This window comes from Ranitomeya imitator, chromosome 6 (genome assembly GCF_032444005.1).
Source record: "Ranitomeya imitator isolate aRanImi1 chromosome 6, aRanImi1.pri, whole genome shotgun sequence".
Classification (NCBI taxonomy): domain Eukaryota; kingdom Metazoa; phylum Chordata; class Amphibia; order Anura; family Dendrobatidae; genus Ranitomeya; species Ranitomeya imitator.
The window spans coordinates 31,985,931-32,013,420 of record NC_091287.1 but is presented as its reverse complement, the minus strand read 5'-3'; the positions used below and the strand labels follow the sequence as shown (position 1 = coordinate 32,013,420).

General features: G+C 46.2%; 1 protein-coding gene across 2 annotated transcripts in view; it reads left to right on the top strand.

The window, feature by feature from the left end:
* ANKIB1 (ankyrin repeat and IBR domain containing 1) overlaps nt 1-21,545 on the top strand; it is an 80,437-nt gene extending 58,892 nt beyond the window's left edge. Inside the window, exons 15-20 of one of the 2 annotated variants that reach the window (XM_069729404.1) lie at nt 402-547; nt 926-1,104; nt 2,460-2,511; nt 3,712-3,820; nt 12,905-12,945; nt 13,052-21,545. In XM_069729404.1, coding sequence (XP_069585505.1) covers nt 402-547; nt 926-1,104; nt 2,460-2,511; nt 3,712-3,820; nt 12,905-12,945; nt 13,052-13,768 — 1,244 coding nt within the window. In that variant the 3' untranslated portion in view covers nt 13,769-21,545. Of the gene's footprint in view, nt 1-401; nt 548-925; nt 1,105-2,459; nt 2,512-3,711; nt 3,821-12,901; nt 12,946-13,051 lie in introns of both variants that reach the window. The other variant, XM_069729403.1, reaches the window with a different exon arrangement.
* Nucleotides 21,546-27,490: the final 5,945 nt, after the last annotated feature.

The following is a 27,490-nucleotide window of genomic DNA, read 5'->3' as shown; positions in this document are numbered from 1 at the left end:
GCCGGCTCTGAAGGTTGTAAGCTGGCGCCCTCCTCTCTGCTGGCCCTGAAAGCTGCAGGCTGGCGCCCTCCTCTCCGCTGGCCCTGAAGGTTGTAGGCTGGCGCCCTCCTCTCCGCAGGCCATGAAAGCTGCAGGCTGGTGCCCTCCTCTCCACCAGTCCTGGAAGCGGCAGCCTGGCACCCTGCTCTCTACCATAGTGAAGTGGTCTCCAGCCTGAGCTCTGCAGCTGTTGCCATTGGCTGTCTCAGCATGCTGGGGGTTATAGTTTTACATGAGCTGGAGTGCCGCAGTTTTGCTGTTCTGAGAGCAGAGCATGTGTGGGCTGATGAACCTTTTACAGACATGTCCGTCCTATAATCCGGCGATCATCATCTGACCCGTTGCTCTGTTTTTCCGTATAGGAGAGGGAGGCTGCCCGGACACCACCTTTATAGAAGATGCTGTGCAAGAGCTGCTGAAGACCAGGCGCATCCTCAAGTGTTCTTATCCTTACGGTTTCTTCCTGGAGCCCAAAAGCACAAAAAAAGAAATTTTTGAACTAATGCAGGTGAACAATTTTGACTAAAAGGAAAATAAATGAAAATAATTCAATGTCTGTATTTTACATGATGATGATTTTTATGATTTATTTCTACATGCAGCTGCCCCTTGTGGTGATCACTGGGAATGGCGCTCTCCAACTGCCCCCCAGTCATTGTCTATGGGACTGCGGGAAATAGCCTGGTACAGCGCTCTGCTTTCTCTAGCAATCGTCCCATAGACAATTTTCTAATGTTTTCTGTGCTTCAGTTTTTCACTGCTTTCAAGTTCTCTGCTTGCTGTCAGTGAATAGACGAGCAATTAATTCTGTACAGAAGGTGATGAGGATAAGGAGAGCCACCGTATGCATGAAAGAATAAAAACGCCATCCTTTATGCCCCTGCAGACAGACCTCGAAATGGTGACTGAAGACCTGGCCCAGAAGGTGAACAGGCCTTACCTGCGCACCCCCCGCCACAAGATCATCCGGGCAGCGTGCCTCGTACAGCAGAAACGCCAGGAGTTCTTAGCCTCCGTGGCCCGTGGCGTGGCTCCTGCTGACTCCCCGGAAACCACAAGGCGAAGGTAGATGCCGTATTCACTGACAGGTCCCGAACTCTGGCGTGGGATATATGGGTGCATGGGGGTAAGGAGGGGGAATTGTTTTGGCTATATATTATTATTATTATTATTATTATTATTATACATTTTTATAGCGCCATTTATTCCATGGCGCTTTACATGTGAATACGGGGCAAATATAGACAAATACATTAAACATGAGCAAATAACAAGGCACATGGGTACATAAGGAGGGAGGACCCTGCCCGCGAGGGCTCACAGTCTGCAGGGGGTGGGTGAGGATACACTAGGAGAGGGTAGCGCTGGTTGTGCGGCGGTTCAGTAACTTCAGGATCACTGCAGGCTGTAGGCTTGTCGGAAGAGGTGGGTCTTCAGGTTCTTTTTGAAGGTTTCTATGGTAGGCGAGAGTCTGATGTGTTGGGGTAGAGAGTTCCAGAGTATGGGGGAAGCACGGGAGAAGTCTTGGATGCGGTTATGGGAAGAAGAGATAAGAGGAGAGTGGAGAAGGAGATCTTGAGAGGATCGGAGGTTGCGTGTAGGTAGGTACCGGGAGACCATGTCACAGATGTAAGGAGGAGACAGGTTGTGGATGGCTTTGTATGTCACTGTGAGGGTTTTGAACTGGAGTCTCTGGGCGATAGGAAGCCAGTGAAGGGCTTGACATAGGGGAGAGGCTGGGGAATAGCGGGGAGACAGGGAGATTAGTCGGGCAGCAGAGTGTAGGATGGATTGGAGTGGTGCCAGAGTGCTAGAGTGGAGTCCAGAGAGTAGGAGGTTGCAGTAGTCGAGGCGGGAGATGATAAGGGCATGCACTAGTGTTTTTGCAGTGTTGCGGTCAAGGAAAGCACGGATAGTTTTTTTTCTTATTTTTTTAATATTTGAAAAAAAACAACAACTTTGCACCCCATGAGGGGGTAGTAGACGTCTGAATGGACGTCCCCACCAGGATCGTGCCACCTAAATGCCCCTGCTATTAGAGACAGGTGCTGAGTGTAAAGCACAGCCGGCACGTTGCCTCCGTGGAGGCAGCTTAGTTCCTGAGCCCACTCCATGCGATTTTCTAGTACATTATGGAGTGGGAAGGGGATTAAAGGGGAACTCCTCGTGGGGCAGTGCGTCCTTTTTAGAAGGCTCCCTTGACAATATGCTGAGACCCCTACCAGCGATCATTTCTAATCTGTGGTGAAACCTGAAAGTAGGTGCTCAATTTCCCTGCAGTGCCTCCGCAGGAGAAGTTGAGTATTACACAACATAAATACAAATACTGCCGTAAAAACCAACAAAATTGGCCGCATCATCTTATCCTGCTGATTTTTCTTTCTTTTGTGTGTGTTTTTTTTTTTTTTTTTTTTTTTTAGTTTTGCTGGAGGAACATGGGACTGGGAGTATTTAGGATTTGCTTCCCCGGAGGTAAGAGGTGTTTTTTGTAATCAGGTTGATATAACACTTTCCTCTCGTGGCGGTAATAGCTATTAGTCATGTAGATGTCATGGATCATCATGTCTGCTAATTACTCCATATACATTATTCAGGTTGTTTTTTTTTGTTTGTTTGTTTTTTTTAAATAAACTGTGTATTAGGTTAGAAAGGTTTTCTGCTTTTCATATACCCCGAGTGCTCCGGGAATCGAAAAATGAGTAAATAAAATGCAATTCTCAATAAATTACCAAATGCCTTTAATTATAAAATCATGTTTGTTTTCTGTATGGAAATAATCCCTATACTACAATAAAATAGGGATAAAAAGAGGCGAACCGCCAGGTCACATACGCGGAGCTTCCTACTGCACGTGCTCACTGAGGACCTGTCCCTTTAACATTTTAGGACAGATTTCTGTCACTATAACCAGGCCGCTACCATTTTATTGTACCACAGTAAATTTAGGAAGTTTTCATTTTTTTTTACTTACAATATGTATTTTTTTTGCTATAGCTGGAATATCCCTTTATGGAGGGGTTTTATCCATTATTTATTTATTTTTTAAAGACCATGCATTCCTTTATCCCAGGGCTGCCATTGGTCTTTGTAATGTCTTCTCTACTGTTTATAACCGCTGCAACCAGTCACTGGTCTCAGCGGACTTGTATTATCTACCTTGGCACCGCGATTGGCTGCAGCGGTCACCGCTTCAGCCATGTCCTCAAAGTCCAGGGGCAGCGGCGAGGCAGTGTAGGAGCAGTAGTCACCCCGACTAAGGCTGATTTTGCTATTTTTGGATAGTGCAAGCCTGTGGACCGACCCATTTGTGAACATCCCCTTTAATAGCGTGAGATACTTATCCCTTTTTTCTTCTGGAGGACCCAAATTGTCCTTGCACTTCATTGTTGTCACTGGGCACCATGTACGGCCCTATTTTCCCTGTGGAGGCGCTTTTGAGGACGTCGTCACTTTCTAGAGCCCCATTCACTGTAGTGATTCTGCCTCGCAGCTCCTGACACGGTGCTCGTTTCAGTCCCTGTATTCTAGGAGGCGGAACCTACAGATTGTGGAGATGCCCCTTTAAGGAGTCTATAAGGAAAGCATGTAGTGATACGATACAAATGAGGCTGATCGTGTCTGTGATGGTAAAGAGTTTTCCTCTTATGGAAGTTTCTCTGTGTCTACTCGTAGGAATACGCAGAATTCCAGTATCGGAGGAGGCACCGGCAGCGTCGCCGCGACTTGCACAGTATGAGGAGCAACACCCCGGATCCAGACGATCACACTGAGAACACGTTGGGTAAGTTTGGATGGACTGTAGGGTTGTTACAGTGGGGGAAATAAGTATTTGATCCCTTGCTGATTTTGTAAGTTTGCCCACTGACAAACACATGAACAGTGTATAATTTTAAGGGTAGGTTAATTTTAACATGGAGAGATACAATATCAAATAAATAATCCAGAAAATCACATTGTATAAATTCTATAAATTTATTTGCATTTTGCAGTGAGAAATAAGTATTTGATCCCTCTGGCAAACAAGACTTAATACTTGGTGGTAAAACCCTTGTTGGCAAGCACAGCAGTCAGACGTTTTTTGTAGTTGATGATGAGGCTTGCGCACATGCCAGGAGGAATTTTGCTACACTCCTCTTTGCAGATCATCTCTAAATCATTAAGATTTTGAGGCTGTCGCTTGGCAACTTAGAGCTTCATCTCCCTCCATAAGATTTCTATGGGATTTAGGTCTGGAGACTGGCTAGGCCACCCCATGACCTTACTGTGCTTCTTTTTGAGCCACTCCTTCATTGCTTTGGCTGTATGTTTTGGGCCCTTGTCCTGCTGGAAGACCCAGCCGTGACCCATTTTTAATGTTCTGGCAGAGGGAAGAAGGTTGTCACTCAGGATTCCATGGTACATTGCTCCATCCATTCTCCCATTGATGCGGTGAAGTAGTCCTGTGCCCTTAGCAGAGAAACACCCCCGAAACATAATGTTTCCACCACCATGCTTGACAGTGGGGATGGTGTTCTTTGGGTCATAGGCAGCATTTCTCTTCCTCCAAACACGACGAGTTGAGTTAATGTCAGAGAGATCAATTTTTGTCTCATCTGACCACATCACCTTCTCCCAGTCACTCACAGAATCATCTAGGTGTTCATTGGTAAACTTTAGACGGGCCTGCACATGTGCCTTCTTGAGCAGGGGGACCTTGCGGGCACTGCAGGATTTTAAACCTTTACGGCGTAATGTGTTACCAATGCTTTTCTTGGTGACTGTGGTCCCAGCTGCCTTAAGATCATTATCAAGTCCCCCCCGTGTAGTTTTAGGCTGATCTCTCCGCTTCCTCATGATCAAGGATACCCCACGAGGTGAGATTTTGCATGGTGCCCCAGATCGATGTCGATTGACAGTCATTTTGTATTTCTTCCATTTTCTTACTATTGCATCAACAGTTGTCTCCTTCTCACCCAGCGTCTTACTTATGGTTTTGTAGCCCATTTCAGCTTCATGCAGGTCTATGATCTTGTCCCTGACATCCTTATAAAGCTCTTTGGTCTTGCCCGTGTTGTAGAGGTTAGAGTCTGACTGATTGAGTCTGTGGACAGGAGTCTTTTATAAAGGTGACTATGTAAGACAGCAGTCTATAATGCAGGTAACAAGTTGATTAGGGGAGTCTAACTGGTCTGCAGGAACCAGAACTCTTAATGGTTGGTAGGGGATCAAATACTTATTTCTCACTGCAGAATGCAAATAAATTTATATAATTTATACAATGTGATTTTCTGGATTTTATTTTTGATATTCTATCTCTCAATGTTAAAATTAACCTACCCTTAAAATTATAGACTGTTCATGTCTTGGTCAGTGGGCAAATTTACAAAATCAGCAAGGAATCAATAATTATTCCCGACACTGTATTTCCCAAACATGTCCATGATGTAACTTAGGAGCTTGTTCAGGCCAACAAGATTCAGAAAGGATTTCAGCACAGATTCTGTGTGCATCCTCCCTGGTGTATGTCCGTACTTGTATATAGAATAGAGTGAGGATTTGGTGGGGGGGCTTCATTATTTATTAGGGAACAAAATCCCAAATTTCAAGTTCCTCCCCGCCCCCATCCTATCATATGATCCAGGACTCCACTGCACTGATCCACTTCCTCCTGGAGCAGTGATTAACCTGACCAGTGAGATTACAAAGCCTGAGTTTTGTCATCTTAAGTCCTATGCAGAGCGCAACAGCAAATGACAAACTCACCTTAGCTGCTGCGTTCTGCATAGGCAGCAACAGTAATAATTCTGTCACTACACTGTGCTCTAAAGCTCGCTGTATCTCCTCTTCGCTGGAAGAGCTGCTCCAAATTAAAAACAAAAAATACAAACTGCTAATAATAATAATTATTACATTTTATACATCATTTTTCTAACCCTAATTAGGTTAGCTAATAATTAAATATTTTCTTAAACTATGAGTGTTTGGGGAGGGTGAAGGATTCAATAATGGACTGGTGGAAGAGACTCAACGAGCGTTAAGGGGTACAAAATATGTTTCCTGAGCCATGGCAAGCCACGAAATGCCACTCGTAATGATCCAATCCAATGTATCTGAAATCACGAGAGGCCTGTCCCCGAAATAGGGGTTTCTCTATCGCTTCATTGGGGGACACCGGAACCATGGGTGTATGCAGCTGACACTGTGCACAAAAAACGTTATCTCCTCCTGTGCAGTGTACACCCCACCGACTGGCATTCTGATATTCAGTTTAGCTTAGTGTCAGTAGGAGGTGGACACAGGTCTTTCATTAGACCCTTATCTACCTCCATGTGCGTCGTTCGTTCCTTTTCAGGTACTACGGAGGGATACAGGGTGAGCAGTCACTACTGTGCTCCCACAACCAGACTATGAGTACGGCGTGTACTGCCCCCCGTATCCTCATATCTCTGGCCGGCAGGACCAAGGCCCCTAACACAGAAGAGTGTTCAGGCGATCCGGACCTGTCCTAGCCCCCGTCTTCCACCCACTCGCCCACCTTTTTCAGCCAGTGATCTCTTTCCCAAGGGTAGGACCCTGAGCTGTTGTCAGGGGAACTCTCTGGGGCTTTACATGTAGGGGCCCCGGGACTCTTATGTCTGTCTTCCTGTGCTCAGAGGATCCCCCATTCCCGGCGCATTTTTTATGGGCTACCCTTGGATGTGACTCAGACGGGGGGCAATTGCTGCGGTGAGGCCAAGGATTCCTTGTACCTCCACGCCGTTTCTCATCTCCGGCGGTCACCGGGTTTTTTAATCTAGGCCCGGCTTCTCGGGCCTAGTACTGCGTGGTAACTCCGCCCCCAGTCTTCTCCCCTTCGGGCGGGCTTTTCTCCTGCCCATCTCTCTTCCTGCACAGCGCCTGGCACCACCCACTCCTCCCGGCCACAGCATTGCTGGCAATCGGTGCCGTCTTGGTACTTCCGGATCGTGCGGTTGACTCTGCCCCCTCTTCCCGCCTTAGAGAACGGGCTTTCGCTCCCTTACGCCCACCTTTTCCTCTGCAGCACGCCATTTTCACCTGCATCTCCTGGCAGCCGCCATTTTTTGCGTATGGATCCGGCAGCAATGTTCCTTGCAGGACCTGCATTCTCTACAATCTTCTCAGCCCCTACAGCCCGGAAGCTACAGGACATCTGCAGTGAGTAACTCTGCACTGCAGGCTGACACTCTCCTCTGCTCTCCTGTCCCCTAACCCTCTGGCATTTTTTAGTGGGTCTGTTTCACCATGTCTAATTCTAAGGTGAGAACGTCCTCGTCCTCCTGCTTCCTCCTCTTCCTCTGTTTTAGTCAGACATTTTGTATGTTCTTTAATCCGACAAGGAAAAGATCCCAAAATTGCAATAAGTAAACTTCAAGTAGGTACACAACCTTTTAACCAATCAAAGAACTACTTGAAAATAAATAATTAGAGAGAAAATATCTAAAAATTCAAAATATTTTATTTGACACCACTAGAACAATACACAAAAAATGAATTAAAAACAAGAGGAGCAGTTTAGGACATTCGTAATATCACTCCCTGAAGAAGCAGAACGTGTGAAACGCGCGTTGGAGTGTGAGGAGGCAGCTGTGGCACATTTATCATGAGTACTGGTTAGTATTATATGCACTCTTTGCACTATGCACTTTTTATTACCTGTTTAAAGCTACTTTATGTGGAGGATATGTGCAATATATAAAGGCCACTTATACTGATTTTTGATTAGGCATATATATTGGTCTCAATATAAAGAAAGCAAGAAATGGACGGCACTAGAGTTTTATAGGTGTGTACTCCTCGGGACTTAAATAGAACTCACTGAACAAATCGTCCTATATAGCTTATGGGTATCAGGTGCTCTAGCAGAAAAGCATATAGCTCAGTAAATATCCAAGAACAAAAAAGTCTGCGGCACTCACCCCGTAGTTGCTGTGTAAACGTGTTCTTTATTAAAGCATGACGTTATGGAAGTATATACATCCAACTAGGCAGCAGGTTTTACAGGAGGGTGCGGTGATGGAGGGTGGACGACGGCCGTTTCGCACTGAATGTGCTTCGACGGGTCCAGTTGAATGTAGTTGGATGTATATACTTCCATAACGTCATGCTTTAATAAAGAACACGTTTACACAGCAACTACGGGGTGAGTGCCGCAGACTTTTTTGTTCTTGGATATATATTGGTCTGCTCTTTTCCTCATTAACGTCCCATTGTGGATATATGCCAATGTGGTGTTGTAGCTATAAATAACTTACCTCTTCTTTTTTTGCTATCAGTACTCAAGCGCTACAGAAGGGAATATTTCCTTGTATATAGTTAGTGATATTACGAATGTCCTAAACTGCTCCTCTTGTTTTTAATTCATTTTTTGTGTATTGTTCTAGTGGTGTCAAATAAAATATTTTGAATTTTTAGATATTTTCTCTCTAATTATTTATTTTCAAGAAATTTTGTATGTTCTTCCTGTCAATGCAGGCTTCCCACATGTCAGTTCTCTCCCCTCTGTCAGGACTGCAGCAACCTCACCGTGCCCACCGTCCAGGAAGCCCCTACTGCTCCTCTTGAGAGTGATGCCTCTATCCCTGGGTGGGCTTCCTCTCTATCACAATCTGTGGCGGATCTCACCAGGGTGTCTCAGACCCTGGTGTCCGTTCTTGATGGGTTGCCCCTGCAGACATCCGCAGTAGCCAGCGGGTCACAGGAAGCTCCGTCCGAGCCTGCCAATATAGGCCGCAAAAGATCCTGACAGGAACGCCAGTTTGAGTCCTCTTCCCGTTCCATCTCGCTCCACGCTCTATCTCCTCGGTCTGCTTTTCCCCGGTCTTCCTCTCCCGAGTCAGGCGAGGCGTTCTCGGACGTGGAGCTTGCCAACCAGATTTCTCACGCAGGGGAGTATTTGGTCTCTGCCTCCCTGGATGCCGCGCCTTGTGCACCTCAGGTGTCCAGTAATGTTGTTGCCATCCGTCAGACCATTTGGCTTAAGGCCTGGCAGGCGGACTTATCATCAAAGAAGTCCCTTACCAGCCTGCCTTTTCAGGGAACATGTCTTTTCGGTTCCAGGTTGGACCAAATTATTAAGGGCGCCACCAAGGGGACAAGCTCCCTTCTCCCCCAGTCCAAACCTCGCCGGCCTCTTCCGAAGCTGCAATTTCGGTCCTTTCGTCGTTTCTCGACGACAGATTAATTTTCCCACCAGCAGAGGCCACAAGCGCGTCAAGATAGGAAGAAGGTTTCCTTAAGGCCCACCCCGTCCTGGCGTTTTCGCTACTCCCAAGGTAGATCCACCAGGTGTAGACTTGGAAAGCCCACCTCAGCATGACTCACGATGAAGCCCCAGCGCTTCTCCCAAGCTGGGCCGCCGTCTTCTTTTCTTCAGATAAGTTTGGCTCACCTCGGTGGACAACGCATGGGTCAGGGAAGTTGTATCTTCAGGATACAAAATAGAATTTGGTTCTCGACCCCGGGATCGATTCTTCGAATCTCGCCCTCCAAGAGACCCTGCTCTGGTTCCGGATTTCTCTGCAGCCATCTTCTCCCTCCTCAGTTCGGTGGTAATCGTCCCCGTTCCAGAAAGAGAAAGATTTACAGGTTTCTACCCAAACCTGTTTGTGGTGCCGAATAAAGATACTGTAGCGCGGTTCGTCCCATTCTGGACCTCAGGTTACTGAACAAAAGGGTTTATTTGCGACATTTCAGGATGGAATCCCTTCGTTCAGTAATCGCTTCCATGGAGGCACAGGAATTTCTGTGCACTATAGACATTCAGGACACCTACCTTCATGTCCCTATATTCCCGGGACATCACAGATTCCTGTGTTTTGCTGTACATCAGGAACATTTTCAGTTTGTCGCCCTGCCTTTTGGTCTCGCTACCGCTCCCAGGGTCTTCACAAAGATCATGGCAGCGTTGATGGCCATTTTGAGGATCAGAGGTCTGGTGCTCTTTCCGTACCTCGACGACATCCTCATCAAAGCTCTTTCCTTTTCTCAGGCTCACGAAAGTCTGACCATCGTCCTCGACACCCTATCCCGTTTCGGGTGGCTTGTCAACAGGAAGAAGTCCTGTCTTGTTCCATCTCAGCGCCTCGTGTTTTTAGGCATGCTGTTCGACACCCGTCATACCAGAGTTTTCCTTCCCACAGAGAGCAATTCTTCGCCGGGAAGTTCGCTTGTTTCAGGGCCCTCGGCCTCCATCCTTCCGATCGACCATGAAAGTCCTGGGGAGGATGGTGGCAATGTTGGAGGCGATCCCATTTGCTCAATTCCACACAAGACCACTTCAACAAGCAATTCTGTGGCAGTGGGACAAGTCTGTCTATTCTCTGGATCGTCTGGTTCGGCTCTCGTCCCGGGTCAAACGGTCTCTCAATTGGTGGCCGACGTCACCCCTCATCTTCCAGAGTCGGTCTTTCCTTCCCGTTCACTGGCAGGTGGTGACGATGGACGCCAGCCTCCTCAGCTGGGGGTGGTGTTTTGTCACTTGACTGTCCAGGGACGTTGGTCGGCGCAGGAATCTACTCTGCCAATCAACGTCCTCGAGATACGGGACATTTTTCTGTCCCTCCTTCACTAGCAAAGGCTTTTCAGGGGTCTGCCAATCCGAATTCAGATGGACAATGCCACGGCAGTTGCATATGTCAACCACCAGGGAGGGACTCAGAGTTCCTTGGCGTTGGCCGAGGTATCCAAGATCCTCCTTTGGGCAGAGGTGACTGTTCCGGCGATATCCGCGGTGCATATCCCTGAGGTAGACAAGTGGGCCACCGATTTTCTCAGCCGCGAGGGCCTCGCAGCAGGGGAATGGTCCCTACATCAGGAGGTCTTCCATCAGATTTGCCTTCGATAGGGACTCAGGATGTGGACCTCATGGTGTCCCGACTGAACAGGAAGGTCCCTCGGTTCGTCTCCAAGTTCCGTGATCCTCTCGCAGTGGGCGCCGATGCTCTGGCCATTCCTTGGTCGCAGTTCGTGCTTCCCTATCTTTTTCCTCCCCTTCCCCTTCTTCCCAAGCTGTTGAAGATCAAGGCGGAGGGGGTGCCGGTCATTCTCATCGCACCGGACTGGCCGAGAAGGTCTTGGTTCGCGGAGATCGTCAACCTTCTCACGGATGCTCCTTGTAGGCTTCAAGACAGATCCGATCTGCTGCCTCAGGGACCGATTTGCTACCTGAATTCTCAGTCGCTCAGTTTGACGGCGTGGCTGTTGAAATCGCGGTTTTGAAAGCGTCCGGTTTTTCATATCGGGTGATTCACACCATGATCCAGGCTAGGAAGCCGTCATCTTCCAGGATTTACTATCGTACCTGGAAGGCCTATTTCCACTGGTGCGAGTCCAATCACGTCCCACCTATGTCCTTTTTTCTCCCTTCTATTTTGGCGTTTCTCCAGGCAGGACTGGATGCGGGTCTTGCCCTTAGTTCCCTAAAGGGTCAAGTTTCAGCGCTTTCCATCCTTTTCCAGAAGACGTTATCATCCCGACCGCAGGTCAAGACCTTCCTTCAGGGAGTAGCACATGCAGCTCCTCCATACCGGGCTCCGGTGGATCCATGGGATCTTAATCTAGTCCTGGAGGCCCTGAAGGGTTCCCCCTTTGAGCCTCTCAGGGAGGTATCCCTGTCATTTCTGTCCTGGAAGGTGGCCTTTCTTGTGGCAATCACCTCCATCCAGCGCTTTTCGGAGTTGGCGACCCTTTCTTGTCGCTCTCCTTTCCTAGTTATTCACCAGGATAAGATGAATATCCCGCCTTCCTTCCTACCCAAGGTGGTGTCCGCCTTCCACCTCAACGAGGACATTATTCTGTCTTTTGTCCTGCTCTGACTCATCCTCTGGAGCGTTCATTGAACAAGCTGGACTTGGTCAGGGCGGTGAGTCTATCTGGCTAGAACGACCTCTTTTCGGAAGACGGACTCTCTTTTCGGCATTCCAGTTGGTATGCGGTCGGCGCCTCCTGGGCGGTGCACCACAGGGCTTCCGCCCTACAGCTTTGCAAAGCGGTAACCTGGGCTTCCGTCCACACGTTCCCCAAATTTTACAAGGTCCATACCTACGTTTCGGCAGACGCCGGCATAGGCAGAATGATCTTGCAGGCGGCAGTGGTGAGTTCTCCGACTTGATGAAAGTCTGTCCCGTCCCTCCCCCCCAGGGACTGCTTTCGGACGTCCCATGGTTCCTGTGTCCCCCAATGAAGAGATAGAGAAAACAGGATTTTTTGGTTGCTTACCGTAAAATCTGTTTCTTGGAGCCTTCAATGGGGGACACAGCACCCTCCCATGTTGATCTGTTCCTTTGTTTATGCTTACAGTTAAGATGTCTGTTTTGTGTTCTTTCAAATTGTTATTTCTCATACTGCTTTCTCACTAACTGATTATCAGAATGCCAGTCGGTGGGGTGTACACTGCAGAGGAGGAGCTAATTTTTTGTGTGCGTAGTGTCAGCCTCCTAGTGGCAGCAGCATACACCCATGGTTCCTGTGTCTCCCAATGAAGGCTGCGAAAAACAGATTTTACGGTAAGCAACCAAAAATCTTGTTTTTCTGAAAAATTTCAGACTTCTAGTCTATGATGGAGACACAGTGCTTAATTGGGTTGCAAAGGATCAAAAAAACATGGCTGCTCTCTTCCAAAAACAGCACCGCCTCTATCCACAGGTTAGCTGCAGTATTGCAGTTCAGTCTCATTCATTTTAATAGAGATGAACAGCAACACAATTTATAATGTGTGGAAGGAAACGGCCATGTTCTTCTATCCCTGCACAACCCATTGTAGCCTAGAGATCCCTTACAGAAGGGGTGAATTATTTTGGTATATATTGGAATCCGTCATTTGTCTTTATTTCTGTTTCATCATGTTTCTGCATCTTATTATCAGAAGCCCTGGAGGTTCGCGGCAGCAGAAGACACGGCACGTCCACGGTGAGTTTAGTCGCTCTCTGGTGCCCAATTCTTCCCTTTTTTTTTTTGTTTCCGTTGACTGCATCCTTCTAACTATGGAAACGTTAATGGGTCATTTTGCTTCCAGGCACTCAGCTCGCTAGATGATGACGACCCCAACATCCTTCTGGCCATTCAGTTGTCATTGCAAGAAACCAGTCTTAACATGGATGAAGAAACGAGACAGTTCCTCAATAACGAGTCACCGTTGGGAGCCATAGGATCTTCTCTGCCCACCAGGCTGGACCCTTCCCCGTTAAGCATTGAGAACCCAAGGTCGGCACTCAGTAGTTCGGAACTGCTAGAACTTAGCGAGAGTCTCGTCAGACTTGGAGCCAGTAACGATCCATATACGTCAGACCGGATACATTCACATTCATTCACCGATGCTCCAATGTCCAGTAGTGACCTCGACTCCACTAGTCATGACCCCAACGTGAGCGAAAACCTACTAGGAAACATCATGGCTTGGTTTCATGACATGAACCCTCAAAGTATCGCCCTTATTCCTTCTATGAACTCGGAAACTGACGTTGATCTACCATCAGGGAGCTCCAGCGAACATCCCGCTCCCGATGTCCCCGAGGAGCACGCACTTTTTCAGGACGCATTAATTCACGAAGACCCCGAATCTCGAACTGACGAAATGACTTCCGAGGATTCGGCGCCTCCGCCAGAAACGCTGTCGCAGAGCGACGAACACAACGCGAATGACGTCACGAGCAGTATGACCAGTTCAGAGGACATCTCGAGTAGAACTCCTGAACCTTCCACCGAATGGGTCGAACAAGTCCATTTGGTATGAACAGAACCAACCAAGCTGTCTAGAAGTTAACCCTCGGATGTCATAAACAGATGAAGATGCCGTTACTGACCACTGCAAGGAAGTGAATTACTGTTTTTGGATTTCCAGTTAATCTTTTAAACTGACTCGAACTTCCGTCTTTTCTGCAATTTATGGAGTTTGATTGCCTTTTTTTCTTCTTTTTTTTTTTTTTCTTTTACCAAGAAATACATAGGGTGAAATTTTATCTTCTAATAAAATGCAGTCATGATGTAGCCTTAGTTTGGTAAGAATTAAAAAATTTTTTTTTTTTGACAAACAAAATATAAAATGTAGTGGTGGCATCTCCAGCCCCCCCTGACGATGCTGAAATAAGTATCGTCTACGTTATTTCCTATGAGAAGACTTGATGTAGTGCAAGGTTGCATTTGTGGTTGGAACCTAAACAACGTCGTCGGTGATGTCACTCCTCCTGTCTTGTGCGTCCAAGAGACGGTGAAATATTTGATCATGTGAAATGATGGCGTCAAGTGTGAAACGTTCATAATATTAAGTGGCTCTGTCAAACCATGTGTGATCAAAACCAGTTGTATAACCCTGGGTGGTGATTATTTTTTTTTTATGTTTTTTTTTTTACACCTTTATTTCCCTAGTTCCAGTGCTATATAATTCCACAAACTTTTTTTTTTCTTAACCCGAAAACAAAAATCTAAAAAATGTCTCACTTTAATGCAAATCTACTTGTAGTTTTATAATTTCCCTTAAAATGGGGATGAGATTTGTAAAAAAAAAAAAAAAAAAATGGATTGTTAGTCACGGGCTTTTTGTTGCATAACTTTTTTTTTTTTTCTCACCTGTAATAATCACTAGGACCCTCAGAATTAATGAGCACTAACTAATTGCTGCAACCCCTTCAAAGTCTTTTTTTTTTCTGACAAGTTGAACTGAGAGAATGGACTTGTAATGATCTTAAAAGGGTTTCCAAGGTGATAAAAAAAATATTCTTAAAAGGGCTCAGACTGGTAGAAAATAATAAAAGTAGTAATACCTTCAGGGATCCTTTACAGATCCCACTTCAGTGCTTACCCAGTGCTTTTTCTGCCGTCTTGGCACACCGGACAGTTCACCACTGCAGCCACCAAAGATCGACTGAGCAGACCAGCGGGACTGGACGAACATCAGAACTTTATCCATGGAGGGGGAATAAAAGTTATGTTTTTTATTATTTTAACCGCTCACTCATCTTTTAAGAATAACTATTATTTGCTGGAAGCTCCCTTTTAACGTATTTATGTAATACAATTTTTTTTTATGGAGGGGGTAGGAGATTGCTACCCTGTCAGATATTAAGTGTTTTGGATCTTCGGACAGTACTACGTTAGTACATAACATTTTCGTGTGATGGGTTAGAGCCTAATAATTAGTTCTCTCTGGTTTTATTCTGCTGTTGCAGTTCTTTGCCAGATAATGAGAAATTTTGGCTTAAAAAAAATAATTTTATCATTAATATGTCCTTTTTTTTTAAGTTCCCATTTATGCATTTAAAAAAAATGGCACTTAATGGGGGACGGATGTGAACTGTACCTAGTCCAGGATCTAGTAATGCGGCATTTCACCTATATCGGTATGATTTTTTTTTATAGACTTGTTGCATCTACGGCAAATACCATTTGATCTAGTAATCTACACGTTATATCTGTACCATTCACCTATAAGGATTTCTACCGATCTACTTCAGTCATATTTTTCTATAAGATTGCTCTTCCGCGAAGCCAGTGGACTTGATAACTGGTATAAAAGGCCGGCAGACAAGACCACCGCCGGTTCCTTCATTTTATGTAATAACTTTATGGCGGTTGAAGTTATCGTTTCCGTTATTTAGTTTTACAGATTTAACTTTTTTTTTTTTTAAATATAAAAAAAATTCCATACAAAAAAAAAGATTTAAGTTTTGGAGAGGATTGGTCTAAAGTGAGGGGTTTAGGAAGTTAAAATTAAGGCAAAACCAGAAGAAAGTGTCTATGGACAGTTAAAGTCTTGATGTACTAATTTGGTGTAAAAAAAAAAAAAATAAATAAAATAAATTAAGGATTGAGGGGTGATTTGACAAGTTCGTCCTCAAATTTCTCCCTTAGGCCTCATTCAGATGTTCATGTATGGCGGTATGTACTCGTGGCATGGCGTGGCAGCATGACTTCTGACCGGAACTGGGAGAGGATGAGTCTGTGGTAGTCCAGGATAAAGGATGTCTGAATTTGGCCTTAGGCCATAAACTTTACCCCATTTTAGCACATCATTTGGTAGTTTTGTATAAAGCACGTGGTAGCAGTCTCCATAATGGTGTAATTGGTTTGCTAGGGCCCCCAGTGCTGGGATTTTAGAAGTTGATGGGCAGCGTTGTTCACCGGCGAGGGAAGTGTTGAACTGTTGCCCATAGCAACCTATTACATTATCACTTTCAGTTTGAGGTAAACGTACGGTTAGTTGCTATGGGCAACGCCTCCATCTTTATCTTCTCCCCCAATAGATCTTCCATAGCCTTTCTTGCGATATGTCGTCTATACATGATGTTTTAGGATATTGCGTCGCTGTGGATGACTGGTTACCATGATTGACAGCGATAGGCTTCCATAGTAGTCATCGAACGTCTCGTTATTTGTTTTAATACCTTATTATTTCTTATCAGACCGTTGGAGCATTAGGGGGATTTACTTGATTTTGGGAAAGCCTCCTTTAATCCTTTTATAAATTGCTAATTATTCTGAGGCACGGTACACATTTGTAAAAGAGTGGATGAAATATGGCTAAGGCTTCAAAATGTCCGCCCGCCACATCTGTCTCTATGTCTTTACGGAAGGGGATGTAGCGGATACCATAGCAACCAAGAGCTTTTGGCTGCGCCTTTACTTGCGTGACAAGATGTCGGGAAACATTGCTACGTTAGGCGATGCTCAGACCAAGTTTTATTTGTTTGTTTTTTTTTTAAGACCTTCAAAAAGGACTATTTTCTTTCAAGCGTAATCAGCTTTAGGAAATCCTCCTTTTTATAAAAAATAAAATAAAATTTCCATTAAAATGTTTTAATTTTGGGGGGGGGGGGCAGCCGTTAAGACTCGATGCGCCAAATTCGTGGTGATTCCAAGAGTAATCCGCCTCAAAAACATTTGTTTTGTTTTACCTGAAGGAACAGCAAAGTGGATTAATATTAAAGCAAATTGTTGCACCGATAAAAATACTCCCTTGAAGCTTCAGACGTCGTCACCTCAATTATTTAGAAATAAATAGTGAAAGCCCTGTGACATGTGTATATTTTTGTACGTGACTGGGCCGCTGCTCGTTCCTCACCACATAGTATGATCGATACCGATTCGTTTTTATGGAGCGGGTCTCCCATTTTGAAATTGGTAATGGAGTCCTTGGGATCCGCCGCACGAGACGTTCCTGTGCCTTTTCCTTCTCGGGTTGTATTTGCCAAACTGTACGGGAGCATTGGGCGTAAAGTAATGAGAAAATCTATACTACAACCTTCACGAAACCAGTCATGGCCTTTATCCTTTTACAGTGAATCTGTCACCTGAAAATTAGTTGGCTGCCATTTTATGATCGCAAACAATATTTTAAAAGGGTTGTATAGGCTTGGAAAAAAAAAAAGTGTTCAAAAAAGAGCCCCACATAGGATAAACGTGATTTTTTTTTTTCTAATCCTGGGTGTTGGAGCTACAAAATGGCCGCCTGTAGTATTGATAAGTGACTAATGGAGAGCTATACCTAGACCTGACTGCTGTTTGGGGTTATTCCACTGTATATACTTGATGTGTTCATTCCTGTTGTAGTGAAAATAAACCTATATCATTTGATAAAACCTACAATATGCGTCGGGTTAGGAGGCTCCTTATGCGAGACCACTAGGGATGATCCGCACGCCGTGTCCGGAGGGTGGAGACGCGGTTCTTGTACTACATTGATGTGAAATGGTCTGATTTTCGGGACAACGGTTCTAGTCCCTTGTCGCGGCTTTAATCTGACTGTCTGTAATCGTGTTTTTAGGATGCAACAAATACACATTTTTTGTGAAACAGGGAAGACCAACTATTGCGCGTCTGCTAACCAGCAACTACCGTCTTACAATGTTTAAAGGGTAAACTTTTTTTAAATTTATTGAACAGTCTTTGCAAATTTTTTATATATATGTTTTTTTTTTTTTAAGTGTGATCACTTATTTCTGGGTGTGAATTAAAAGTGCATGAAGTTGTCATGCAAAACCTTAATTTTAACCAAAATACTTTAGAATATCGGTATGGTCATTTAATTAAAGAAAACTGACGGCCAAAAGTTTTGCATCTACTATTTATTGCTCACAACAGAGAGTAATTCATTGTTACAATGCCATAACTTAGTATTTTGTAGCAGAACCTCTTGCTTTAATTACTGCACTGATGGGCATTGATGCCACTCTGCTATAAGACATTCTGAGGGAACTCGCTCCATTCCATGTACAAATCTGCAAACAATTCATCTTTATTGCTCTGGGTACGGGCCCCAACTCATCCCAGAGGTGCTCCACAGTGTGTACATCAGAGGATTGGCTCGGCCATTGCAACAGGTGAACATTTTTCTTTGCTAACGAATATCTGACTAAATTGGATGTGTGCTTAGGATTATTGTCTTGCTAGGATTTCCACTTTGGTTTTACCACGTGGCAGCATTACATTCTCCAGCATTCCTTGTACATGGTAGGATTCATATTTCCATCAATTCTATGCAGAGGGACAATGGCAGATGCAGAGAAGCAGCCCCAAACCATGACATTGCCACCACCATGTTCCACTGTAGGTGTGTGGTACCTTACATCATTACGTTTTCCAATTGAGCGGTACATATAGTGCTTGCAATCACCACCAAACAGATTGAACTTGGATTCATCCAACTACAACACCTTAGACCAATCTGTCTCTTTCCATTGACTGTGTGCTTTGGCAAAAAAGTCGGACCTTCCGTTTCATTGCATAAATCAAAGACTTCTAGACAGGAACTCGTGCATTCCACCCTCCTGCTCTTAGCCATCACCTCACACTTTGACCCCATATTCTTCCATAATTTCATGCAAAATCTATACAGCACTTTTATGGACATCAGATACTGACTTTTTCTTAATAATGTGATCAACTTTGGAGGTCCACTTCAATGTTTGTCAGCTGTTCCATAACCTTCTTTTTCTTTATTATACGTGACACTTGACTCTGACAGCAGTTGAATTCCATTCCTACATCTTTTTGGCGTTTGCCTGACTTAGCTCAGAATAAGAAGCTTCTGGTTTACGAACATCATAAGGAAAACGGCATCACAACAACCAGACAGAAGTTATCACACTTAAAAAATAAAAAAAAAAAAAGCTAAACTTTCGGGTCGCTACTGTACGTTCCATTTCCTCATTTTGCTTTGTTCTCCGTCAAACCCTACACTGAAAGTGCAGTTTTAACTGCCTGGTTTATGATCTTTTAGAAGTTGCTTTGAATTGTGGCTCTAGCAAAAATCCATACTCAAAGGGTATGTGCACAAGACATCTTTAAGTCCTTGAAATTTTTCTTGCAGAAGCCACCCAAAGTATGCATGTCCTACGTGCACTAACAGGTACAGGATTTCCGAACCTTGAAGCGGTTAAAACAAAAGACGAACGCGTGCACAGCAATATTATTTTTACATGGATGTGCATTGTTTTGGGGTTTTTTTGCTATGGTTTTTCAGGTGTAATCTGCCTGAAATATATGTAATGTGCACATACCGAAACACTTTTACAAACCTCATCCCCCTGAGAACTCCTCTGCTCCAAGAGGCAGGAGGGTTTTGAGGACCGATTCATGCTTGAGCTGCAGTTAAAAGCAGCTTATAAAAGATGATCAACTAGGCAGCTAAAACAGCAGTGGAGTATATTACAGAAAATGTTTGCAAAGGCTGATCAATAGTTAATTTTAAAAAAGTTTACATTTAAAGGGTTTTTTCACCTTGATTAGAAATCTGATTACTATGGCATAAAGGAGATAGATAAATGCACAACTGGCATGCTGCAAGAATTCCCGACCCGTATCACACTTGTTTATCCTTGATCTTTAAAGGGGAGGAGAAAATAGTCTGGCAACAGTCAGGCTATTACCATTTTCCTTCCCAGTCTTATTAATCAGATTTGTGTTCTTTGGTGGAGAGCCCCTTTATACTTGCTGCTGTTATAGATCTGAAAATACAACTTGAAATCAGCCGGAGCATTGTTTGCCTTCCATAGAATTTACAGAACATTTTGCTTTTTTTTCATAGGCGCCATTACTCTCTTTAAGGCCTCATTCAGACGTCCATTTTTCACATACGAGTCCCATCAGTGGTTGGCGCATACCCAGTACAATCTATGGAGACATTTCCATCTAATAGACCCCCTACAAGTCTATGGGTCCATGAGCACACGGATGGCTTCAGTTCACAGCCCGTGATTAACATTGTAATTGGTAGAAAACACTTTGTAATTTTTTTTTCATACGTGAAAAGTAAAACCCTGATGAAACTAGGACTAAGTTTTTGTTGCGTACCAGAAAAATCACTGATGTCGGAATAAGGCCAAAGCGTTACATTTACTGATCATTGATGTGAAAACTATTCTTTAATGAAGAAAAAATGATTAAAAAGTTATATAAATTATTAGAACCCATATTCATTTGTTGATTATTTGTTAACATTTTTTTGCATCATCTTTGTTTTCTATTCTGTAATGGAAATTTGACTGGTGCGCGATGCCCTGTGGCTACTGATTCAATAGTGCCAACCCTGAGGGTATAACTGTCTCAAAAGTTTGAAGGGGGTTCATGTAATATAAATATTTGCCCCCTTTTACTTGAGTTCTGTACTTATGGGTACGGCTAATTTTAAAATGTGCAGCATTTGACTGCACTGTGTGACCAGGATTTGATAAATTGCTGTAGTCGGTCGTGCTGGTCCATTGTTTTCCAACTACCACTCGAGGGTCGTTGACTCCTCAAACAATGGACCCTGGTCCAAAGGATCAACTCAGTCGCCTGAGATGTGCAGTAAAATCTCAGCACTACCGCTGCTTGAAAATGACTTCCCTACAGTGAAGAAACCTTGGAAAAATTGTAAAAAAAAAAAGTTATAAGATTTGAAAACACCCTGAGAGTCATTGTTGTGCTTTAGCCGCTTATCGGTCCTGGGTTTCCGAACTCCCGTTTTTAGTTTTGCATGAGCTCCTGTGTCATATAATGGGGGTAAAATAAAGTTCCCCATTTGGACAGAGCCACGGCATCTTTTAGAGATTTTTTTTTTTTCCAGATCCAAAGTTTGGGTCCTCATTGATTTCTATGGAGTTCAAGTTTGGGAACACAAACCGACCCTTTGGATTAAAGTTCGGTCGAATCCGATGAGTCCGCTCGTCCCTATCACTAATCATGATTTGATTGATCAGAACTTATTTGTTTCTGGGACAGCTGTGAGAGAACCAATATGGCGCCACTACAACTACCACAAGGGATTAATTGGCAACCACATTCAGCATAAGATACAATTCACAGATCCGCTAATTATGAAGCTGGTGACTTTTTTTTTTTTGTAAACCGGTTATTTTATAATGTAAAGACACAGATGATTCCTGTAACCTTGACTTGTTATTTGCACTTTCATGAGTATACTTGATACATTCCCATTTTCTATACATTAGGATATAACAATGTAGATGTTCGGCCAAATGAATGCTGTTCATACAATGCAACAACAAAAACTGATTAAACATTTATTACTTTAACGCTTCTTCGTTTGTCTCGTTATGATCCGATGTGCACGTCTGCTGAAGGTTTCATTGACATTATTAAGCGGAATTTTAGCAGCAGCCGTTATGCACTTGATAGGTTTTTCTTACAATCTAAAAAAAAATAGTTAGAATGCAAATTATTCCTCCCTTATTGTAGAATTAGCAAACTTTCTGCTGTTTGCACTAAACAAATCAAGAACAGTTTCTAGAGCTCAGGACAACTAATAAGATGCTGGTTTTAGAATTATTGAACCCCTTCATTACAAGCATGTTCAGTACTTGGAGCCCCTCTGGCTCCTATGACCAGCTGTAAATGTGATGCATAGCCAGACACCAGGTTCCGACAGTGATCCCGAGGAAGGCTAGCCAATTCCTGAATGGCAGTAGTCTCCACTTCACTAATATTCTTAGGATTACATGTTCCAATTGTGACGGCCACTCCAGAATATTCCAGGACTTCTTCCGAATCCAAGTCCTGGTTGGACTTTGAAGTATGATCGGGATCATTGTCCTGTTGGAAGGTTCAATATGGCCAAAGATTCAGCTTCCTCACAGAAGGCAAGATGTTTACTTCTAGCATTCACTGATGCTTGATTGAATCCATCTTGTTCTTCACATGTTGAAGATTTGCAGTGCCTGAGGGAGCAAAGCAGCCCCCATCACATTACTGTAAACATCGCCAAGCCCCCGCCAGGTTTCCCTGTAGGCATCACCGAGCCCCCGCCATGTTTCCCTGTAGGCATCACCGAGCCCCCGCCATGTTTCCCTGTAGGCATCACCGAGCCCCCGCCATGTTTCCCTGTAGGCATCACCGAGCCCCCGCCATGTTTCCCTGTAGGCATCACCGAGCCCCCGCCATGTTTCCCTGTAGGCATCACCGAGCCCCCGCCATGTTTCCCTGTAGGCATCACCGAGCCCCCGCCATGCTTCCCTGTAGGCATCACCGAGCCCCCGCCATGCTTCCCTGCAGGCATCACCGAGCCCCCGCCATGCTTCCCTGCAGGCATCACCGAGCCACGGCCATGTTTCCCTGTAGGCATCACCGAGCCCCCGCCATGCTTCCCTGCAGGCATCACCGAGCCACCGCCATGCTTCCCTCTGGGCATCACCGAGCCACCGCCATGCTTCCCTGTAGGTATCACCGAGCCACCGCCATGCTTCCCTCTGGGCATCACCGAGCCACCGCCATGCTTCCCTGTAGGCATCACCGAGCCACCGCCATGCTTCCCTGTAGGCATCACCGAGCCACCGCCATGCTTTATTATAATCAGGGTGTTCTTTTCAAAGCATTCTTCATTCATCCTCTAGACATATTGCTGATCCTTAGATCTGAAAAGTTCCAGTTTTGTTCCATTGCTCCAAAGAACTGAATCTCAAACGTTTTGTGGCTTTTTTTGTGTGGTTTTGATCATATTTTAGGTTTTGTGTCAGTAGTAGTATATATTCTATGCACCCCCAGTGGATAATTATTATTTCAAGACCATTGGATGATCAGCAGCATGATTGATGAGCAAAATGCTTTTTCATCGCCTGTAATCACTTTTTTATGGATGAGAGAATAGCTTCGGGTAAGTCCTTATCTGAATAGCTGCATCCCGGGTACCTGGAGCGCCCCCGATAATCACTGTCCGGCTCCACAGCTGCCTGTGTCACGGCTGTGTGACAGTCACAACACACAGGCTCCCCATCCACACATGCAGCTGCGGCACCGGACAGGTGATTATTGGGAGCGCTCCAGCTATTCAGATAAGGACCTATCCAAAGATATTCGCTCATCCCTAATCTTTTTATTTGAACAAAAGATGGTCGTTCTCAGCAGCACATCGTGAAGGGCGGTCTGTGAATTAACAGGCTATTAATTGACCAACAATCAGCAAATGTGGCAGTACGGGGAGCAGTGGACCAGACATAATTCTCCTCAATATTTAAGGGTTAATATTACAACAAAAAAAATGTACCTAAGCTCTAAAGGTACCTTCACACATAACGATATCGTTAATGATATTGTTGCTTTTTGTGACATAGCAACGATATCGTTAAGGAAATCGTTCTGTGTGACAGCGACCAACGATCAGGTCCCTGCTGGGAGATCGTTTGTCGCTGCAGAAAGTCCAGAACTTTATTTAGTCGCTGGATCTCCCGCTGACATCGCTGAATCGGCGTGTGTGACGCCGATCCAGCGATGTCTTCACTGGTAACCAGGGTTAACATCGGGTTACTAAGCGCAGGGCCGCGCTTAGTAACCCGATGTTTACCCTGGTTACCAGCGTAAACGTTAAAAAAACAAACACTACATACTTACCTTCAGCTGTCTGTCCCCGGCGCTCTGCTTCTCTGCATTCCTCCTGCATCCTGTGTCAGCGCCGGCCGGCCGGAAAGCACAGCGGTGACGTCACCGCTCTGCTTTCCGGCTGGCCGGCGCTTACACAGTGCAGAGGAAAGCGGAGCGCCGGAGGACAGACAGCTGAAGGCAAGTATGTAGTGTTTGTTTTTTTGACGTTTACGCTGGTAACCATGGTAAACATCGGGTTACTAAGCGCGGCCCTGCGCTTAGTAACCCAATGTTTACCCTGGTTACCGGGGACCTCGGGATCGTTGGTCGCTGGAGAGCTGTCTGTGTGACAGCTCTCCAGCGACGCTGCAGCGATCGACATCGTTGTCGGTATCGCTGCAGCGTCGCTTAGTGTGAATGTACCTTAACAGGCAGGTAATTGCACCTTCCCTGGCACAGAGCGGTCACGCTCCTGCTGTGGATTCCGCTGCCTCTGCTGACGGATGGGGCAGGACTTCTGACATCATTCTGATTGACAATCGGCTCCCCCAGTTAGGCAGCAGGGATTCAGCTGTCAATCAGAATGACCTCGGAAGTCCCGACCCGCCGACTGGAAAAGAAGGCTCCGCTCTGTAGATGTGACGTCCGCACAGACAGGTGAATCCCCGACAGGAGCGTCTGATCACTTTGCGGCAGGGAAGAACGGAACTGTGCATAGCAGGCCGGCGAGTTATAATCACCTGAATGTTAGCGCTTCGGTCCAGTTTTGTTTTTGTTTTTTGTAAAGGAAACTCCTCATGTAACTAATAACCACTAGTGATGAGCGAGTGTACTCGTTGCTCAAGCTTTCCCGAGCACGATTGTGTGGTCTCCGAGTATTTGTTAGTGTTCGGAGATTTAGTTTTCATCATTTCAGCTGAATGATTTACGGCTGCTAGACAGGCTGAACACGTGGGAATTCCCTAGCAACCAGTCAACCCCCACATGTACTCAGCCTGGCTATTAGCTGTAAATCATTCAGCTGAAGTGATGAAAACTAAATCTCCGAACACTAACAAATACTCGGAGATCACACAAGCAACGAGTATAGTCGCTCATCACTAGTAACCATCCCTCCCTTCAGATTCCCCAACACATCCCCTGCAAGTAACAACTCCATTCCCTGTGAACCCAACAAGCAGCCCCATGCAAATGACATCACTCCTTTCCTTGTGCAATCTTCAACATGCAGCCCCACGCAACTGGCATCACCACCTATAGCCCCCAACATTCAGATATATAAGTAGCATCTCATCTCTATGTAGCCCCCCCAATATTCACCATGCAGCCCCACGGAACAATCAGCTACACATAAACAGCATCACCTCTGCCCCTATTCAACACGCAGCCCCATACAAATAACATCACACCTTCCCTGGGTATCCACAACGTGCAGCCCCATACAAATAACATCACACCTTCCCCGGGTATCCACAACGTGCAGCCCCATACAAATAACATCACACCTTCCCCGGGTAGCCACAACGCGCAGCCCCATACAAATAACATCGCGCCTTCCCCGGATAGCCACAACGTGCAGCCCCATACAAATAACATCGCGCCTTCCCCGGATAGCCACAACGTGCAGCCCCATACAAATAACATCGCGCCTTCCCCGGATAGCCACAACGTGCAGCCCCATACAAATAACATGGCGCCTTCCCCGGGTATCCACAACGTGCAGCCCCATACAAATAACATCGCGCCTTCCCCGGGTATCCACAACGCGCAGCCCCATACAAATAACATCGCGCCTTCCCCGGGTATCCACAACGCGCAGCCCCATACAAATAACATCGCGCCTTCCCCGGGTATCCACAATGCGCAGCCCCATACAAATAACATCGCGCCTTCCCCGGGTATCCACAATGCGCAGCCCCATACAAATAACATCGCGCCTTCCCCGGGTATCCACAACGCGCAGCCCCATACAAATAACATCGCGCCTTCCCCGGGTAGCCACAACGTGCAGCCCCATACAAATAACATCGCGCCTTCCCCGGATAGCCACAACGTGCAGCCCCATACAAATAACATCGCGCCTTCCCCGGATAGCCACAACGTGCAGCCCCATACAAATAACATGGCGCCTTCCCCGGGTATCCACAACGTGCAGCCCCATACAAATAACATCGCGCCTTCCCCGGGTATCCACAACGCGCAGCCCCATACAAATAACATCGCGCCTTCCCCGGGTATCCACAACGCGCAGCCCCATACAAATAACATCGCGCCTTCCCCGGGTATCCACAATGCGCAGCCCCATACAAATAACATCGCGCCTTCCCCGGGTATCCACAACGCGCAGCCCCATACAAATAACATCGCGCCTTCCCCGGGTAGCCACAACGTGCAGCCCCATACAAATAACATCGCGCCTTCCCCGGGTAGCCACAACGTGCAGCCCCATACAAATAACATCGCGCCTTCCCCGGGTATCCACAACGTGCAGCCCCATACAAATAACATCGCGCCTTCCCCGGGTATCCACAATGCGCAGCCCCATACAAATAACATCGCGCCTTCCCCGGGTATCCACAATGCGCAGCCCCATACAAATAACATCGCGCCTTCCCCGGGTAGCCACAACGCGCAGCCCCATACAAATAACATTGCGCCTTCCCCGGGTAGCCACAACGCGCAGCCCCATACAAATAACATCGCGCCTTCCCCGGGTAGCCACAACGCGCAGCCCCATACAAATAACATCGCGCCTTCCCCGGGTAGCCACAACGCGCAGCCCCATACAAATAACATCGCGCCTTCCCCGGGTAGCCACAACGCGCAGCCCCATACAAATAACATCGCGCCTTCCCCGGGTAGCCACAACGCGCAGCCCCATACAAATAACATCGCGCCTTCCCCGGGTAGCCACAACGCGCAGCCCCATACAAATAACATCGCGCCTTCCCCGGGTAGCCACAACGTGCAGCCCCATACAAATAACATCGCGCCTTCCCCGGGTAGCCACAATGCGCAGCCCCATACAAATAACATTGCGCCTTCCCCGGGTAGCCACAACGCGCAGCCCCATACAAATAACATCGCGCCTTCCCCGGGTAGCCACAACGCGCAGCCCCATACAAATAACATCGCGCCTTCCCCGGGTAGCCACAACGCGCAGCCCCATACAAATAACATCGCGCCTTCCCCGGGTATCCACAACGCGCAGCCCCATACAAATAACATCGCGCCTTCCCCGGGTAGCCACAACGCGCAGCCCCATACAAATAACATCGCGCCTTCCCCGGGTATCCACAACGCGCAGCCCCATACAAATAACATCGCGCCTTCCCCGGGTATCCACAACGCGCAGCCCCATACAAATAACATTGCGCCTTCCCCGGGTAGCCACAACGCGCAGCCCCATACAAATAACATCGCGCCTTCCCCGGGTAGCCACAACGCGCAGCCCCATACAAATAACATCGCGCCTTCCCCGGGTAGCCACAACGCGCAGCCCCATACAAATAACATCGCGCCTTCCCCGGGTATCCACAACGTGCAGCCCCATACAAATAACATCGCGCCTTCCCCGGGTATCCACAACGTGCAGCCCCATACAAATAACATCGCGCCTTCCCCGGGTATCCACAACGTGCAGCCCCATACAAATAACATCGCGCCT